General features: G+C 36.8%; 2 protein-coding genes and 1 long non-coding RNA gene across 5 annotated transcripts; 1 reads left to right on the top strand and 2 right to left on the bottom strand.

Annotated features, from left to right (window-relative positions):
• Positions 1–2,580: 2,580 nt before the first annotated feature.
• Positions 2,581–10,742, top strand: LOC124392989. Its single transcript, XM_046860319.1, has 6 exons — positions 2,581–2,704; positions 8,623–8,706; positions 8,801–9,148; positions 9,539–9,580; positions 9,791–9,820; positions 9,931–10,742. The coding sequence occupies exons 1-6, from the start codon at positions 2,596–2,598 to the stop codon at positions 10,008–10,010; spliced, it is 693 nt and encodes a 230-aa protein (XP_046716275.1). The 5' UTR covers positions 2,581–2,595; the 3' UTR covers positions 10,011–10,742.
• On the bottom strand, positions 3,227–6,550 carry LOC124392990. The gene is made up of 3 exons (XR_006927266.1): positions 5,502–6,550; positions 5,223–5,319; positions 3,227–4,325 (listed from the first exon to the last, which is right to left on the bottom strand). It is a non-coding gene; the product is annotated as an uncharacterized LOC124392990 (long non-coding RNA).
• Positions 10,743–12,591: 1,849 nt separating the features above from the next.
• Positions 12,592–18,674, bottom strand: LOC124392723 (tigger transposable element-derived protein 1-like). 3 transcript variants are annotated; one of them, XM_046859894.1, is made up of 5 exons: positions 18,406–18,674; positions 16,425–16,685; positions 16,136–16,219; positions 15,438–15,551; positions 12,592–15,304 (listed from the first exon to the last, which is right to left on the bottom strand). In XM_046859894.1, the coding sequence occupies exon 5, from the start codon at positions 15,069–15,071 to the stop codon at positions 13,239–13,241; it is 1,833 nt and encodes a 610-aa protein (XP_046715850.1). In that variant the 5' UTR covers positions 15,072–15,304; positions 15,438–15,551; positions 16,136–16,219; positions 16,425–16,685; positions 18,406–18,674; the 3' UTR covers positions 12,592–13,238. The 3 variants fall into 3 exon arrangements, with proteins under 3 accessions (XP_046715850.1, XP_046715849.1, XP_046715851.1); XM_046859893.1 differs by having other exon boundaries at positions 12,592–15,551; positions 16,136–16,159; XM_046859895.1 differs by lacking the exon at positions 16,136–16,219 and having other exon boundaries at positions 12,592–15,551.
• Positions 18,675–20,415: the final 1,741 nt, after the last annotated feature.

The raw sequence follows: 20,415 nt of genomic DNA, 5'->3' as shown, positions 1-20,415 counted from the left end.
CCACGGCTGCTCATCAGGGATAAATACACACCGTTCACCTTCACTGTTGATTTCTGTAAAGCTGCTTTGAGACAATGTTGTGAAAAGCGCTATAGAAAAAAACTTGACTTGACTTGAAATTTAGGTAAAATGTAAATTCAGGTTCTATGAACAAGAAAGAAAATATAAAACAATAGAATAAATAAATATTCTACATTTCACTTTTAAAGTGCCTTTGATTATCTGTATTTCTAAGTTTGTAACTTCGCCTGCTAGCGATGTCCATGCAATTATCCAGCAAAGACTCATTTCTACAGAAACGTCTCGAAAGGTGCAATAATGTAAAGTGTTTAAATTAAAAATAAACAGAATTACAGCAAATGAAATTATATTAATGAAATTCACTGAAATAACAATGTTATTTACACATCGTCCTGTCAGGGTTTAGAGGAAGACCCTCAGAAGACCACTCAGTGTGAAAAAGTTTCTACAGTAATCACATCAGCATCATTCGAAGTTCCAGATATGTGACGATGACAAACTTTATCGAGATCTGAGCTGAGAGTTTTGTGTAATTAATATTAACTAAACAATGAATATTTATTTATTCATTCCAGCTAAACACATTCATTCTCCCACGCAAGTATGTTTATGTTTCCACTCTAAAAATGAAAATGAAAGTAAGGTCGACTTAGGCTATAAATAAATTATTATATAACATTATAGGGAAAGTAAAAGTGGAACGTCACAGTGATTGGGAAAGTTCAAGGAATTTTTCTGAACAAAACTAAAAATGTTTTTAGATGTTTATCATTTTATATTGTTGGTCATCCAACATAAACTGATCACCTGTAGAAACCCTGCTGTCCTGCTTTTCTTTCAGATTTATTTCAGAACATCTGCACTCTACAAAGTAAAAATGATCTCCTTTCATTACATTTACATCATCTGCTTCTCCAGTGCAGCTACATGTTCAACCTTCAGTAAAGATTAAAGTCATATAAGCCTTTTGAAGATGAGCCTATTGCATGAAGGTTTCCTTTATTAAAAGTTTGGTGTCTTCATCCTCAGCATTCTCCCACTGATATACCCCATGTCCCTCCTCTGCACATGTCCAAACCATCTCAATCTCACCTCCCTCACCTTGTGTACAAAATGAATCAATCCTGCTATCACTCTTCTCCACCACTCCACCCTGCCTGCACTCTTTTCTTCACTTCTCTAACACACTCTCCATTAGAGAATCCGTGAATTTTCCACAATAAAACATTGTTCAGAATCAGATAATAAATAAAACAAAAATAATGTAAGTTACATGTTCTTTCTGTGCAGCCCGGTACCAACTAACTCACTGACCGGTGCCGGTCCGCGGCCCAGGGGTTGGGGACCACTGTTATAAATAAATTGCACATGTATAGAAGAGGAAAACAATATTTTATATATATAATATATACACATATATTCACCACTGATTTATATTCTTCCAGTAATATTTACAGCATTTTTCTCATTTACACAACTAAGCATCTATGAGGTTAAGGACCTTGCTCAGGGGCCCAGGAGTGGCATTTCTTATAGGTCCACACATTTGCTGTAAAAGAAAAGTAAAATTAAAGTAAAAGTAATTTTGTCACTTTCATATTGACAGTTTTAAAATTACTTTTACTTTCATTTTACTTTTCTTTTACTGCAAATGTATGGGTTTAGAAGAAAGGCCTGATTTGTTTTGAAGAATGAAAGGATGTGGATGTGCTGCCAGTGTTGTTTTAAACAGAAAGTCATCAGTTCTAATCTCTCATCAGCACCAAGTTGTCACTACTGCACCCTTAAACAAAGCCAATAACCTCATACATATGGTTTTCTTCTCATGCTGTAAAATCTGTTCAGATCTATTTAAAGTTTTTAGTGCAGGTTGAAAATAGTCTTTGTTCAAAACATGGCCTTTTGAGAGAATCAGAATTTTTTTTTTACAAATACAGGACTAAAGTATCTGAAGGGAAGAAGGAGGGTGGACTTGTTCCTGTTAGCGTGTAAAATAAAAGATTGTTGTGTCTACCGCCACCTACTGGACTGTAAAAGATGTTATTTAAACTTATTTTTAAATAACATTATTATGTGTTTCCTAACGTCAGATTAAAGTGATCATACCAGGATTCTTTATTTGATTATTTTGATGAATATAATTGATTTTATATTGAAAATGAAAGAAAGAAAAGCATACATTCTAAACTTGCAGGCATTTTATTACTTATTTATTTTTCTCTAAATAAAAACTAAATGCACGTTTCAGCCACTGAATATATATAAAAAGGTTATTGCGAGTTTATAATTCATTTGCGATACTTAATAAAAAAACATAACAGGCTTTCATATTTATTATAACATACACAAATCATAAAGGATCATCATATCAGAGTTGATATGGTCAAACCTTGTTTTCGGGATAATCACTTACAAATCTGTTTTAGAATAAAAAAGGAAACTCCGGTGTTCTGTAAGAATCTCATCTCCTGGTTCCTGTGGTGTTTTGGCAGAAAGTGAGTGTCCTAATGAGACCTTCTGAAATAGAAAGAACATGCTTTCAGGAAGTTCCTCCTCCTTCCTCTTCTCGGTATAATGTCAAAAACCATTGCAGTGAAAGTAAATGTATTTAAAGTTCAGCACGCGCTCGGCTCCTCTTCACTCCTCCTCTCTGCTCTTCTCTCTTCTTCTCTCTTCTCTGAAGGTAAGACTGAACTACACTAATACTGAAAAGCCGAATAATAATAACTCAGGCTCTTCTGAGATGACTGTATGATACATGATATTGATATTGTGTAGTTGTGTAAAAATGTTACTCAGGAAATGTATCAGACCTCATACACTGTAAAAAAAAATACACCATATCTACTCAATAAAAATGAGGCAACAGATTACAAGCAATATTATTAATTACATTTTACAAGGTTTGGTATTAAGTAAATATTAATTAAATGAGACCCTTAATAGTTATCCATTTAATATGAGTAGATTTGAATAGAAAACAGTACAGAATTAATTATAACCTAAACAAAAATATTGAGTAGATTTGAAAAAGCTAAACTCCCTAATGTGTAAATAGTACTAATAAAAATTAATTTAATTCTACATATCATAATTGAGTCATCATCTACATTAATCTGCACATTGATTTGAATTTAATCAATGCAATTAATTAAATCTAAATATTCCTTTCTTATGAATAATATAGCCCAGAAAGTACAGAACTTAAATACTCAAATAAGAATTTTATTAACAATTAATCACTTTTGTGCTTTAGACACATTGTAGCACATCATTGTACACTGCAACCACAGTCTCATTACAAGCCAGAAGTTGGACCTTGCATTTCAAACCAGACATTTGAAAAGGACAGAATGCTGACTATAAACTATTTTGTAAAAACAAAAATAAATGACATACAGAATGGTGACATGTCCATAAACCTGATTCCATGCTTTCTCACCTTCACTTAGCCACTAAATTGGATCAATAATGATATTAAAGAAAAATCCTCCAGAGGTGCATGTCCCAAAACAAATGCAGAAAAGTGTCATTTGTACAGAGTAAAAAACATTTCGTACTTTAAACTAGAAATCTCACTGACATTCGTGGGATAAGAGTCCAAATCAGTGCTAACTTACAAACACGGCACTTTCAGATGTGCGATTCCCAAGCTCTGTAGAAGCTAAACATTGTGTAGCAAAATATGTACACTGCAACTACAGTCTCATTTTCAAGCCAGAAGTTTGCTCACGCATTTCAAACCAGAACTTTGAAAAGGACAAAATGCTGATACTCCATAATGGCATGTGCCAAAACATAAATAATAAAAGTGCAAATTGAACAGAGTAAAATACATTTGTACTTTGAACGTACAACAATTGAAATGTCACGACATTCGTAGGACAAAACAGTGCCAACTTACAAACAAAACACTTTTAAATGTGCAATTCTCAAGCTCTGTAGAAGATGAACATTGTGTAGCACAAAAGTCTGCACTGCAATACACTCTCATTTCAAGCCTGAAGTTTGCTCTTGAGGGACTGGACTTTGTTTGAAAGCTTTGAATCATCCAGTTCCAAGAAAAGTTTTTGGAACACCTCAAAGGTGTACTTCAGCTGTCTGGGATAATCGAGATTCAGGGCGAAGGTCAAGCCAAGGAGGACAGAGCAAGCCCTTGCAATATCTCCAAGTCCTCTGATGACTTCCACGCCCTCTATGACAATCCCAATGTTCTTTGGGCTGTTGCTTGTAGAAGCTCCAGGCTTTGGGGTCACAGTAATGGCCATTATGACTTGTTCAAGTTCCTCTAAGTTCCCAGTGTCCTGCAACATTACATTGTTATTGTCCTTGTATAAAACTGTCAGAAATATATTGCAAGCATATTACATTACTAAAAAATACATTTATTATTGTTTTCGTAGCTTATAAATCTATTTTATTAGATTTTATCTTATCTTGGTATCAAATTGTTATTTGTTTTGTTTTCTTCTCTATTTTGATGTTTTTGTACAGGGTTCATGCAGGTTACAATAAGTCAAATTTTAGACCTTTTTAAGACATTTTAAGACCATACAGATGTAAATTTAAGACCTACACAATGCATTACCAAAAAATATTCAGATACATAAAATTCTGAAAAAAAATCATCATTTATTTAATTTACAGATAAAGGTAAATTCACATATCTGGATCAAGCAGCTACTTGAGGAATTAGGGAAATATGGTCCTTGAATTAAGTTAATTCAAAGGTTTGAATCTGACATTAAATGGATTTAACCCGGACAGCTCTATATTACAAAGTCTGTGTCATTTCTGAATTACCCCATGTGTGAATACAACAGTGAATTATCCGGAGGATTCACAGTAAGCGATTGGAGGTATTAAAAAGGGTTAACCCTGTTAAAAAGTGTTTTCTTGGGAGTTTTTCCTCAGTCAATGTGAGGGTCTAAGTGCAGAGGCTGTTGTCATGATGCTATGTAAAGCCCTTTGAGACAAAATGTTTGTAAAATGGGCTATACATATAAAATTGCTTTGCCTTTGATTAATTTGTAAAACAAAAAACAGCATCTTAAAAGCACGAGCTGTTATTAGTTTTTCCTTTTCTAAAATAGGGCAGCAGTTCTGAGGACAATTGTCTATCATTTAGTTTGATGTCCTTATTCATATAATTTGGAAATCTTATGGAACAAAGCTACTTCTAATTTAGAAAATTACTGTACCTGCATCAGTTCCATTATGATCTCCAGTCTTCTTCCAAGTGCTCCACCTTTGGCACGAAATAGCGTCAGTAGCTTGGGAGTGTGCAGTAGGATTTAGCTGTAAAATGAGAGCTTTTGTGCCATTTGAATTTGAATTCCTCCCCTCCTGCTAAAGTGACGTTAGCTAACTAACTTAAGTGCTAGCTGCTAATAGACTGACTTCACATGGATTTAGCTAAATTAACTTCACATTTGCAAGTTGCAATAAAACCGCGAAACAACCGAGAGAAGTTACGTTACCTGTCCCGGGAAGACGATCTCCACACAGAAGTAAAGACAACGGAAGTGCGTCAATTGCCGTCTGAAATATAAGATGCTTTTCCAGCAATAACCCCAAATATTGCTTTTTATGGAACCTTAAAATAAAACCCAATGTACTCATTTACGCAATTTCATAAAAACATACTGAGGATATAATATTAACACGCAAAAGACCTAGAAACCATGATAGTAAAAATGCTAACCCACATCCTTCAAAATTAGTTTGTCTTCGATACATAAGAATTTTTCCAAAAATGTAAGATGCTGTGTTCATATTATAGCGCAACAACATTACACTATAGCCTTCCAACACAAGCTAACTTTGTGTTGCTGCTTAGTCTCTTTTTCTGTGATAACTCATTTTATATTGTAATATACCACTACATGTGTTCTTCTTACTAGCCCAGTGATAACAAAAGAAGTTTTCTTACCCAAGTCAACCAGTTAAATTTTGCAAGACGAGCACTGTGGAAGAAAATGAAAATTCACTGTCTGTAGCCTACTCTCTTCAAATGTCTTGTAGGTCTGCTCTTTTTTTTTTTAAAAAGGAGCATTTTGACAGGAAGTGCTTTTCAAATAAAATTTGCCTGGTTACATTAATCAGAATTTACTCAATATTCTCTCCATTTGGGATTAGATAAATATAATGCTTAAGTTTTATTTAACTGCAATGGGTAGATTTTATTCCAAAAATTTTTATTGAAAATGAATTAAATATTTGCCTCAAAATCAAAAACACAATTATATTGAATACATTTTAACCAAAAACATTAATTCAAATCTACATGACCACAGAATCATTTTTTACAGTGTAGGAAATGTTCACCACAGACTGATTTTATCTGTTTCTTCATTTATTATTTCATTCATTCAGAATGTCTTTGTTTACATTTGGGATCTCTACGATGATGTGTATGATATTGTGATTTGTGGTGAGAGTAGGGAGCAGGTTGAGAAGAGCCTGGAGAGGTGGAAATATGAGCTGGAGAGAAGGGGAATGAAGGTCAGTAGGAGTAAGACAGAGTACATGTGTGTGAATGAGAGGGAGGGCAGTGGAGGGGTGCGGTTGCAGGAAGAAGAGGTGAAGAAGGTGGAGGAGTTCAGGTACCTAAAGTCAACAGTGCAAAGTAATGGGGAGTGTGTTAGAGAAGTGAAGAAAGAGTGCAGGCAGGGTGGAGTGGGTGGAGAAGAGTGATAGCAGGAGTGATTTGTGATAGAAGAGTATCTGTGAGAGTGAAAGGAAAGTTTATAGGACTGTGGTGAGACCTGAGATGTTGTATGGATTAGAGACAGTGGCATTGAGTAAAAGACAGGAGGTTGAGCTGGAGGTAGCAGAGCTGAAGATGTTGAGATGTTCGTTGTGAGTGACGACGATGGACAGGATTAAAAATAAGTTTATTAGAGGGACAGCGCATGTAGGACGTTTTGGAGACAAGGTGAGGGAGGCGAGATTGAGATGGTTTGGACATGTGCAGAGGAGGGACATGGGGTATATCAGTAGGAGAATGCTGAGGATGGAGCCACCAGGAAGGAGGAAAAGAGGAAGGCCAAGAAGGAGGTTTATGGATGTGGTGAGGGAAGACATGCAGGTAGTTGGGTTGAAAGAGGCAGATGTAGAGCACAGGGGGGTATGGAGACGGATGATCCGCTGTGGCTTCCCCTAGTGGGAGAAGCCAAAAGAAGAAGAAGATATATATATATATATATATATATATATATATATATATATATATATAATGGGATGTATAATTCCCAAAGCCGCGCCGCGCCCCTACTAACACTACGAACACCAGCACTAACTAACAACAGAGATTCACCAGTATACAAAACAACACCTGTAGCAGCTGTAAGACTTGATTTTTCCGCCACTTCATGAGTTCTTCTGCGGCTGCACCGAGATAACCGACATTAAATGGCAAATTATTCCCCCCTTGTGCTCGAGATATCAGGGTTCGGCGACATAAAAAACATAACCGATAAAAAATGCTTAGAAAAAGAATTTGGCGGTTCCACTTCAAAAACATCGAGTTAATAGGGTTGTCGAGGTAACCGAGGTCGAGATAAGTGGATTCCACTGTATATATATATATATATATATATATATATATATATATATATATATATATATATATATACACACACACACACACACACACACACACACACACACACACACACACACATTAAATTGTTCAGAATATCCGGGCATTTACTGTGAAACGAAAGTAAAACCATCAGAAAGAAGGAAGAGAAGTTTTGTAATAATACCCTTATTGGCATAAGACATGCAAAGGAGTTTTCCTGAATTTCCAAACTTTGTACTGTTTACAATTTTTTTCAAAACTTCAAGAAGTTTTGTCAATTTCTTGCAAATTTCCCTCTTTTTTTTCTGTGTCACTGAGGACGACTTTCTATGTGATTTATTTCAGTACAAAGTATTTTTGGTTCCTCCACAACTTTTCTTTCTGCCACTCAATGCCACAGACTCTGTATTGTTTTATTCTCGTTTTTACTGACTCTTTAACCGTAATGCACCATTTACTCAACATTTTATCCTTGTTTTTATCGCTTTATATTTGGTAAACTACTCGCTATTATAAATCGGTTAATTAAGGAGACTGCATTGACTAATCCTAATCCTAATCCTAAAATTAACCATATATTTTCTGCGTTATTCTCCTATAAAAATGGGGTAAAAGTTTACCTTTTGGCATTTCTGTCAACACTGCCCATGATCTTCTGCCTCCGTTGCTATGGAGACGGAGCCAGACAGGAAAAAAGAGGGAAATTCATGTCCATGAACACGAATCAATAGATAAAGGTTCGTTATTGAAGCACTAAATGGTGTGAGATTGTGTAGGCTGTGTATGCGTATATGAAAGTTACACGTTATAAGTACAGGGTTCTGTAGTAAATGATTTTTCGATGCATTAATAATGACCTGCTGCACCTTCACGTTTATCGCACGTGATCTTGATTTCATCTCACAGTATAGTGAAATACGTGTGATGATTCGAAAAATGACCATTGTGCGACATTTTGCCACTTGTATTGTGTCTCTATTGTATAATCAAAGCCTGCTTTTGTTTGTCTATTTTAGAAAATCTCCACACAAAACTCCAGCAACTCCTGAACATCATGATCTCCACACATTATATTAGCATCATCTGCTTCTTCAGTGCAGGTACGTGTCCCCTTTCACCGAAATAAAAGCCGGAGACGTGTTCACGTGAATGAATTGAGTAAAAGTTGCTTAAATCCCTGTTATTTCTCTGCAGTTTTCCTCCTAGTAGAGTCTCAGATCATATCAGCTCCAGTGGGTTCCACAGTGATCCTGCCGTGCCAGTGGAGAAACATCACGGTCCAAACTCCACATGTTCAGTGGAGCACTCTTTTTGAGACGGTGTTTGAGAGAAAAGGTGTGAAGATGTATGAGGGTGAGGGATATGAGAACCGTGTGGATGTTCCTCAGGACAACCTTCTTAAAGGAAACTGTTCTCTGGTGCTGATGAACGTCAGACTCTTGGATACAGGCGTCTACGAGAGTTACATGTCTGTGAAGCGCAGGAAGAGAGCCAGCACTACGAAATGGGTTTTACTGGAGAGCATCGAGCTCTCAGTCTATGGTACGTGGATTCTGGATTGTGATTGGTCAGAATGTGTTGAATAGTCGCTCTTTCACTGAAACTTGTCCAGCTGAAGCTGCACATGATGATGAGAGGGGTTAGGACACTGTTTATATGGTGAAGTCTGCTGATTATTAAACATTAATGGAAGGATTCTTAAGTATCTGCTTTGTCAGAAATACAGCTCTTATAAGTTCTTCAAGATCTTGTGAAGAGTTTTAGCAGTTAGAAAGTTTGAACATTGAGAAGAGGACCTGTACTCAGGTCAGTAGCAGGACAGGAACAATGAGGCCAATCTTAGGATTCGCTGATTGAGCAATATTTGAATTTGCCATACACTATTACTTTTCTTCACTTCTGTAATATTTTCTTCTTTTTTTTCCACTAAAGAAAAACCTGAAGAGATTCAACATGATATTTCATATAGCAGAGGTGAGAGATTAATATTCATACAATTCACTGAGAAAAAGTACCACCAAGTTCTGCTTCTGAATTCTCCAGTTATATTTACTTCATGCCTCACACACACTCATAGTCCAAACCTAGAGCATTACGTATGAAGCATATTAGGTTGATTTAACAAATTCAGGTCTCTGATATCGTGTTTAACATTTGTTTTTTTTTTTTCCTAAAAAAAAACAGCTGAAGAAAGTTTTTATAAAAGATTAATAGGTGAGTGCTGCGTTTCTTCAACTGCCCTCAGATATTTTAGTTATTCCAGATGTGTTGTTTTTTTTTTTTTTGTGAGTAATATTGAATTTTTTTCCTTTTTTCCCCTGTAGCTGGTGCAGGAGTGAAAAGTCATCAACCACACGTCATCCTAATCTCTCTTCTTTTATGTTTATGTCTCCTTCACTTCTAAATGGAAACATCAGAGGAGCATGTCTTGTTAAAAACCACAAAATATTAAGCATTCAAAACTGTTACAGCATTAAATATTGCACAACACAAGCACTGGAGACTTTTCAATTTCTGAAGTTGTCAAGTATAATTTGAACCTGTGATTTTGTTCATGTTATAATTTATTTTTATAATAAATATATTTTGTTCACATTTAGAATTTGAGTCAAGATTGCTGCTGTGATTGATTTTTCATTTTGGTTTTGAACATGGTATTTATATTTAATGATGTATTTCTCCACCTTGTACACGAATGATAGCCTGCTCCAGACTCATCACGCTTACACTGTGTTTTTTCCTTTAATAATGACCTGGTATCAGTGCTGTAACTGTGTCAGACAACTTTTTATGCACACACCTACATCACTTACATATAGATCTCTTATGGTGGCAGAGACGGGAAGTTAGAAAGTATTTTGGTTACTGTACTTAAGTAGATTTTTCTTGTATCAATGTTTTACTTCACTATTTATTTATTTAACTTTTTACTTTCACTCGTAAAATTTTTACACAAATGTCTGTACTTTCTACTTCTCACATTGTCAAAACAGACTTGTTACTTTAGTTCTAATCTATTCATTTGGTGACATGATCAATATTCTTCTCACTGCACCATTTTCAGCACATCAGCATGTTTCCTGTCATTGTGCAGCTTTTCGAACCACTGGTGGATCATTTCCTCTCTCTCTCACACACCACAGACGTGGACTAGTTTCTGAAGCTCACAGTAAGCAGGCAGAAGGCAGTAAGAAGTTTGGGGTTAATGTGGATGAGACAGAGGGAGTCAGTGATGAGAACATGACTGAGAACAGACACATTCATGATCATCATCTTTTCTCTGCTTGTGTTCTATATGTGGATCTTCAGCCTGGATACATTCATTAGAGAACAACATTTGACATTTGTTTTGTATTAATATATAGAGATGGTGAAGCAGGAAGTGGATAGGATTAGTAAGGAGGACGTGAGAGCAGTAATTAAGAGGATGAAGAATGGAAAGTCAGTTGGACCAGATGACATACCGGTAGAAGCGTGGAGATGTTTAGGAGAGATGCAGTGGAGTTTTTAACCAGATTCAGGAAGGTGAGAAGATGCCTGAGGAATGGAGAAGGAGTGCGCTGGTACTGATCTTTAAAAATAACATGCAGTAACTACACTCGGTTGCACAGGTTTTGCACCGTCACAGCAAGACGTGTGCCACATTAATAACCGACAAATGACCACCGTGTCACCAAATTACAGATATAAAATAACTCAAAAATATGATCTATTTGTTTTAACAAGCATTGCAAATTTACATTAAACATTACACATGCAGGCTGAAGTTCAAGTGATTCAGAGATTCAGAGGATGAAGAACATTTATTTTAGTGTGATTTAAAGATTAAGGGTTAAATATAAAACATTTGGCAACACTGTCAAAAGTCTACATCAACACACTAACGGTGAGGATTAGGTGGGTTTTACTCGATCCCTGGAGCTCCAGAGAAAGTTTTGAGCTTGTGCTCAGTTTCCTTTTGTTCTCACACACGTCTTGTGCTACACTTCACCACTTCACCTTCCTGTTTTAGGGGAGTTCTGGACTGCATGGTGCTGATGGAGCACATCCTCATTTCAGCCAAACCTTGACGAGTAAAAAAAGTTATGTTACTAAACTTTGATGGAAATTGTGTGATATAAATCGTGCAGTATAATAATATGATGATATAGTGGGTGTGGTCATCATTAAACAGGAAGTTTATCTCAGAAATCTTTTACATGTAACAAAGTAAACACTAAGTGCAAATCATGTTTATATCAAAATATTATTAAAATGTTCCAACATGGTAATCAGGTTGATTAGTGGGGTTTGGCTCAACTTGGATGGTTTCAGTACCCTGGAACAGTCGTCACTGCCGTAAGGAAAGAGAGCGATATTAAAATAATGAACTAAAGGAACTTATGTGCTAAAGGAACGCGGTGTACCAGTACTGGAAAAACTTCAACCATATGATATTTTGTTGAATTGGTTATTTCATACGCTGCTGTTCAGAAGTTCACCTGTTGGCGGTGCTTCTCAAAGTGCTGCAAAACTGTTAAAAGACTGAAAATAATTGTTACTTCAGTTGCATTTTATTTTTCTTCAAAGTCTAAATGTAAACTTTTTCTGGTACTTTTTTGAGACATTTAGTTTTCATTGTGTGTTTGCACTGAAAAACATGTGAATATATTTTCACTGTATTGTTTCAGTTACACACAAACCTGCATATACATATATATGTGTATATATTGTTTACCTGTGTGTAATATTACCTGCAATATGTGCGTAACCAATTACTAGTGGTCTCTTTTTTTTCCTTATTTGCATTGTGTTGTGTTTATACTCTATACTATAGTATTTGTCTATTCTTTTATATATTTGCATTTATTTTTTCTTTGCTGCTCTAACAGAGAAATTTCCCCACTATGAGTTATTGCTCATTTTTAATGTTTTATTTTCAATCATACAAAAAAAATGGACCATTCATTCAGTCAAATGACTGAATATTAAAAAAAATATCCATATGTATAGAAATGTATATAATTGTTCAGGACAGTATTGCTGTTAAGTGCTGTAGTGATGGAAACGGATATAAAACAGTCACACTGTTATAAAATAATTACATTCACAGTACAATAAGATGCACATACGCTGAAATAAAAAACAGTAATCCCCCGTTTACGTGGTTACGTTTCGAAACCGCTCGCGATAAACCAAAAAACCCCACGATAAATAGACGCCACCCCCAACTTTTTCTTTTAGTGTTTAAGCTGTAAATCATCCTCCCACACACTTTAAACACACAGGAAACATTTGCAAGAATATAGCGGATGAATTTTGTGTAAATTGGTGGAAATACATTACACTGTTTCACATTTATAGTGAGTACATTTACTGTACAGTTGTGTAGTAGCGTAGCCTACGCGTAGTTTCTTTGCTTGTTTATTGGTTGACATGTCCAATGACATCAAAAGAGAGGCGGAGTTAAAGATACATCACCATATTCTTTACTTTCATTGGCTAAATCTGCTGATGTAAGTCTTTAACTCCGCCTTTTTTTAATGTCAGAGGACATTCCAACCAATAAACAATCTGTATTGCTACTCATTTCTTTTGGTATGTACATTGCCAAATTAGCGTACAAATACAGCGGAGCTACACAATAGAAATGTTATTGTTCTTTCAAAGGTGGAAAATCATCAGGCGAATTAAGAGATGAATCCGAGGCTGGCATGTGTTTTTGTGGGGGGTCATCTGAAGTCTTATTCACAGTTTGAAAGAACATTGTGATGGGTAATTGCTGGCGTTGTTGCTTCATGGTGGCGAAAAGGGATTTGTAAGACTGCATTGCAGAATCAATCGCATTCTTGAATTGCATAATCCGAACCATAGAGGGATCCCATAGTTCAGCCATCCCCTGCAGTTCTTTTGCTGTTTTCATCATTATTTCCAGTCTTTCTAGCGAAAGGCCTTCGTCCTCTTCCTCCTCCTCCTGTGATGGATCACCTTGTTCCTCTTCCTCCTCACCTGCAGATTTCATTAGCTCTGCCAAATCCTCGTCTGTCAGTGGGTCCGAGTGGGCATCGATGAGGAAATTCACGTCTTCTGTGGTCATGTCGTCAAAACCTTCTCCTCCTAGAATCTTCGCTAGCTTGACAGCCTTCTCAACCGCTGAATGCTGCGTTTCCTCCGGAGAAAAGCCCTTGTGATCATGGACGCATTCTGGCCACAGCTTCTTCCAGCATGCATTTAGCGTTTCTGGTTTCAATTCCTGCAGGACCCTTTGTATGACTTGAAGACAGGTTTCGATGGTGAACTGACGCCAAAACTCCTTCAACGAAAAATTGCTGCACGAGTCCATGGCCTCGACGAGGTGCTGCATCAAGTTCTTAGTATACAACGCCTTAAAGGTGCGAATGAAGCCTTGATCTAAAGGCTGAATGAGGGATGTTGTGTTGGCTGGGAGGAACACAATCTGTACCCCTTCGTATGATAAATCTAGTGGGTGCCTGACAGCATTGTCCATGGCTAGAAGAACTTTGAAAGGCAGCCCTTTTTCCCTGAGGTACATTTTGGCTGCAGGGATGAAACAATGGAAGAACCAGTCTGATACAAGGGCTTCTGTTATCCAAGCTTTAGGGTTGTGCATCCAGTGGACTGGCAGAAGGTTTTTCTTTTTTCTTTTCAGGGCCCTGGGGTTTGCAGATTTATAAATTAATGCTGGCTTCATTAAGAACCCAGCAGCATTGCCACACAGTATTAATGTCACTCGATCCTTCTGAGCTTTGAATCCGGGGGTTCGGGCTTCATCCTTCATTATGAAAGTCCTGGATGGCATCTTTTTCCAGAACAAGCCAGTCTCATCCATATTGAAAACTTGTTCTGGCAAATATCCATTGTCTTCAATGATAGCGAATGATTTCTTTAACGTCCTGGGGTACTTCTTGGCTCCTTCCACGTCCGCTGATGCTGCTTCCCCATGCAGGGGTACACTCTTGAGCTGGAATCTCTTCTGGAATCTATCAAACCAGCCCTTGCTGGCATGAAATGTAATGTGCTCTTCTGGTGCCTTTGATGTTCCTGGTTGTGGGTCATCCTCGGCATGACTTTGGGCAGATGCTTCTCCAGCTAATTGTTCATAAAGTTGCCTGGCCTTCTCCCTGATGACATTGGTGTCTAACGGAATGTTTTTCTTCCTGCAATCCTTTATCCAAATGCCCAGTGCTGCTTCCATCCTTACAATGTACTTGTTACGTTTAGTTGCCGTCCTCTTAGCATTCTGGATGCAAGTGACTGCTACGGTACTCCTGATGTTGGCTTCGCCCTTCTTTATGTAGCGAACAGTCGACTCATTTAGTCCGTAATGGCGTGCTACGGCAGCAAAGGGTTTTCCTTCTGCAAGCATATCAAGCAATTTGACCTTCTCATGGAGGGTCATAACCTTCCGCTGGCGCTTAGGTTCCTTGCCAGAAGCCTTAGAAGGTGCAGAGCGTTTGGGCGACATCGTAGGGCTTGCCGAAAAAAATTACACATTTACAGTGATAGCAAAGCGAAAGAACTACTCGGTACAGCAACACGCGATGAACTGGGAGGCTGGCTGGCTGCGTGATGTCCGAATGATGCTTCCCATCTCCAACACTGCATGCATCGTAGCCAGAAGCCAATCACAACCCAGAGCATTGGATAGGGCATTCTGATTGGCAGATTTTGTTCCTCCAGGACGGTGGATTTTCAGTACTGTGGAATTCATAAATTAGCCGGTGAGGCTGTGTGCTAACGATTTCCTCACATATCAGAGTTTTAATCTTCTCCCAAACCGATAAAGTGCTATTTATAGTGAAACTGAGAAATTCAGAAGGGTAACACATACAACACAGAAGCTTCTTCAGCAGCTACAGCAAGCAGCACATGTCTGAGTTTGTCTTTGCGTGTGTTTCTTCATCTGTTTAACACTTGAGGAGAGGCAGGAACTTCAGTGCATTATCTGGATAGAGACAATTTAGAAACTCCATCACTTTGCCGATCTTATACAGCATGACCTATAGAAGTGTGTGTATTAAAGGTCGACCGATTAGTGAATTTTACCAATAGTGATTGCTGGATCGGATCGTACTTGCTGATGACCAATTAATCAACTGATTTATAATGTATTAAAAACAAAACCTAAAACATAACACACTATGTAAAATACTGATGAACTTTATATAAAAAAAAATAGAAAAAGGTGCTGATTCATGAAATGCTACATTAATTAAACATAAATATATTAATTAATAAATGATAAATAACAAATATAATATAGCTCTCTCTGTGCAGGACGTCATCTCACATGTAAAAACAAACAGTGCATGCCGTCAGTTACTCGCCTCTAGAGGCCGCTCTCGTAATGACAGCTGAACTTCTCGGCTGCTCCTGCAACGGACGCAAGCTGGAAAATGGATTTTTGCTGATGTAATCGAATATCAGTTTCTGATTAATCAGCAAAACCAACCAATCAGTCAACCTTTAGTGTATAAGGTTAATGATTAGTTCTTTGAGATTTTAGTTTGAGGGTTAATATTTGCTTACTTGGGATTGGTGGCTTTGTTGGTGCTTCAATGGTCCCCAGAAAGAAAGAGTGAATTGGGTTAGAATTCATGTGTAATCTACAAACTGTACAGGACAAACAGTTACTGAGCTGTTAATGCATGTTAAAAAAAAAAACACTATGCACAATGTTCATGCTGCTGTTCTAAATCTAATGACATTTTCCTTCCAAAATGACTTTGCTTACCTTCACACACTGATTAATTTACACTGCACATGTGATTATATATGTAATGTGTTATTATTATTTTAGAGACGTTCAGTCACTCACCATCCACCAAAATTTCCACGCTCTCGATCAGTCTCCATTCTACAGACGGATTTAAATGTAAATCCCCTCATCAGATTCTCTGACGTTCTTCAAAATCGGGGAACAGTTTTCTCAAAGCAGCTTGTCCTCAGGAACGTCCACAGGGTCTTCATATCCCTCACCCATTCAGGACACCAAGTTCCACCGCTCAAACACAACCTCAGTATCAGTCCGCCACTGGATGTGCGGTATTTGGATTCCCAACCAGGGAATGCACAGGACCTGCACAGAGAAGAGCATTTAATCTTCACAAAACAGTGATGTTTCTTCATCGTTTTCTTTAACAAAATGAGTGACTCACCAACACAATAAGCAGTCCTCAAGACAGAGAGGAAAAGGACAAACATTTCTCAGAATAGTAGAATGAACACATTTTACAATAAAACAAAGACAGAACAATCAGTATCAACAAGTCCAGTGAAGTCCACGAACAAACCTGTCTCCAAAGTGTGAAATTCGTCAAGTTGGAAAAATAAAAAATGGAGCAGAGCCTCTGTGAGATAGTCGTAACGAGTCTACATGATGAGCACTGGACTTGGGCCAGTACATTTTTTATTATTATTACTTAATACAAAATATTGTATACAGTATTTCAATTAGTTTTAGTATATTTTCTTTATTTGATAGTTTTAGCTCTTGCATCATTAGGAGATATGCGTAGTCAATAACAAACACAGAAACAACTTACGAACAAATTCATGGTACGAACGATCGTTCGGGAGCGGTTGTTTTTCTTGCCACGTTTATGGTGTTCAAATAATTTGGTAAAAAATGGAATTCTGGACCTCTAACTTCTACAACATACAGTACAACAGTGTACTTAAAGTCTATTTACAACATAAACGACACACAGTACAGTACAGGGTAAAATGGCTGATAATGACTGGCTTGTGACATGAAATGGAATAAAAATGTAAAGAATCAAATGAGAATAAGAGGAAAAGAAAGAAATGCAGGTGGATGGACGTTAAGAGCAGAAGAGCACATCTGGTTCCTTCAGTCAGAAAGAAGAATCTGAGGTTACAGTGAGCACAGTGTCAAGAACAAATACTCAAGAAGAGAGAAAATATGACGAGTCTCTTAAAATAAACAAGTCTTTTGTTTCCTTTTTAGAAAAATTTACATTTTATTGCTGAAACTGTACACAAGAATATCTGTGAAAACTAAACCCATTTAATTGCCATATTTTAACAAAATGCAAATACAAATATGTAAATAAAAATATAAAAATACATTTTAGATTACTCAAAAATAAAAGAATAATAAAGTAAACGCACCGAACAGTGATTTCTTTATGTTTTAGTTTGAAATGATCCCGAACTTTTGTCAAATCTTTGTTTGTTTGGCCTGAATCTAATAGAAGTCTGTTTCCACCACACTGAAAGAAGGTTTACCCAATTGTGACTTTATTTCTTGTAAACATCTGCCATTTCTGATGCATCCACCAGATGTTCTGGGTCTGAAGTATGAAGCTGTTGGTGTATGAACGAGGCCTAAAAGCTTCATCTGGCTTAAAAATAAACTTGGAATTGCGAGAAATAAAGTCAGAATTCGGCATTTGATTTAATGTAGCGAAAAAAATTTCCCCTTTTGTTTCATTCTGCAGTGTGTTTATCTGCCCATAGCGTTCCGGGTGGTGCTGCAGTAATAATAATCCGTCGGAAACACAAAGCTCCTTGCGTAGTTCAATGGACTAAACGAAGATGTTTATTTGTATTTGAGTTACTATTTGAGTTAGGAATCGTTTCAGTTCTCCTGTAGGATGTCCAGAATTGAAATATGTGCAGGTTGTGGGTCAGAGCTGATGCACACACCGGGGCTTTCATTTTCTTCCCCTTCGGTTTTAACGCTATTAATCCAAAGTGTCTAAAACACATGGTTCTGGAACCAGACATGAAGCTTCATCATCATTCAGGAGAATAAATGTTGGAATGATACTCACTCATGCTGCAGCTCTGAAACATCGCTTCACTACACCGAGCTGTTTACAGCCATCAAACCGGAAACAGGAAACATCCGTATAAAATCCGACCAGCAAAATCGTTTATGTGTTTATTATTATTATTATTATTATTATTATTATTATTATTATTATTATTATTATTAATGACTCTCCGGTAAAACCCGCACTCACAACACTCATTCATCAAATCCCGCAAATCAACACAACATCTGGCGTGCAGCGGATCTGTAGCGCCTCCTTCCTGTAATAACACGCCTTTACAGTGACGCACAAACCGCCGACACCAGAAACAGAGAAAGGAGGGGTTTCAAGGGTCGTTTGATCGAAGTATGACGTCATGTGTCTATAAAAAAAAGCAAAAAAAAAAAAAAGTTAAATGTTTTTTTATTTGTTGAGGCAATTATTGTACTCTGTATGATCGAAATCACATTCAGGTTCAAATTCATCATTTATATTAATAAATTGTGAATTTTAATTAATGATATAAAATGTCTGTACTTATATGTAGAGTACAGTATACAAGTTATTTAATCACATTTTATTTAATTTAAATTCCTATTTAATATTTTTTTATGTAACATTATTTATTTTTTGTTTGTTTATTAACTCGCTAGCCAAGCATTGGCACTAAATATTTTTTATTTTGTCCCGCCAATAAAGCAACCTTTCAATCTGGAGAGACAGAGAGTGACAACACGTATCATTCCATTTATCTTCCTTTTCTTTTCCCTTCTTCCTACCCCTTTACAGATTATTGTTTCCTAGGATCAAACTTTCAAACCACAAACAAGCAGGAGACTTGGGTCCCAAAAAGACTCCTGGCTGTTTAAGATCAAAAGGGTGCTTCTACTAAATACTGAGCAAAGGGTCTGAATACTTAGGACCATGTGATATTTCAGTTTTTCTTTTTTAATAAATCTGCAACAATGTCAACAATTCTGTGTTTTTCTGTCAGTATGAGGTGCTGTGTGTACATTAATGAGGAAGAAAAATAAACTTGAATGATTTTAGCAAATGGCTGCAATATAACAAAGAGTGAAAAATTTAAGGGGGTCTGAATATTTTCCGTACCCACTGTAGTTCATACCGCAGACTCTCATAGTCCAAATCTATAGCATTAAGTATGAAGTATATTAGGTTGATTTAACAGATGCAGGTCTCTGAAGGTGTTTAACATTTGTTTTTGTTTTTTTGTTTTTCCTAAGAAACAGCTGAAGTTAGTTTTTATGAAAGATTAATAGGTGAGTGCAGGAGTGAAAAGTCATCAACCACACATCATCCTCATCTCTCTTCTTTTATGTTCATGTCTCCTTCACTTTTGAGTGGAAACATCAGAGGAACATGTCCATGTTAGATAAGAACTGGAATTTGTTCCAGATAAGGACTTTTTGCAAAGATGCTGAAAATGTAAAAACCATGTAGAATAAAATTGATCTTATATACTGTGTATATATATATATATACAGTGCCCTCCACAATTATTGGCACCCCTGTTTAAGATGTGGTCGTGGACTTCTAAAAATTCTCCTTTTTTTAAAAACAACATAGAACCCAAATGCAAAAAAAGAGAAAAATCCAACCTTTCATTTAAGTACATTACTTTGGTGGTAAAAAAATCACACATTTAGAAAAAATTTTTTTTTTTATATATTTTTCTGTAGTTGCTAAGGTTGGTCAGGGTATCTAGGGACTTTTAATTAGTAATTCATGATTTCCTGTTTCCCTGGGGTATAAATATGACGTGACACAGAGGCCTAATTCTCTTACCCATTTGTCAACAAGCAAAGACAAGAGAACACACCATTCAAGTAAGGCAGATGTGTGTCGACCTTCATAAGTCAGGCAATGGCTACAAGAAAATAGCCACTCGCCTTAACTTGCCGGTATCTACAGTCAGAGGAATCATTAAGAAGTTTAAAACAACTGGAACAGTGACAAACAAGGCTGGAAGAGGTCCCAAGTTTATCTTGCCACAACGCACAGTGAGGA

The sequence above is a fragment of the Silurus meridionalis genome, chromosome 10 (genome assembly GCF_014805685.1).
Source record: "Silurus meridionalis isolate SWU-2019-XX chromosome 10, ASM1480568v1, whole genome shotgun sequence".
In the NCBI taxonomy this organism is placed as follows: Eukaryota; Metazoa; Chordata; class Actinopteri; order Siluriformes; family Siluridae; genus Silurus; species Silurus meridionalis.
This window is presented reverse-complemented; position numbering and strand designations above follow the sequence as displayed.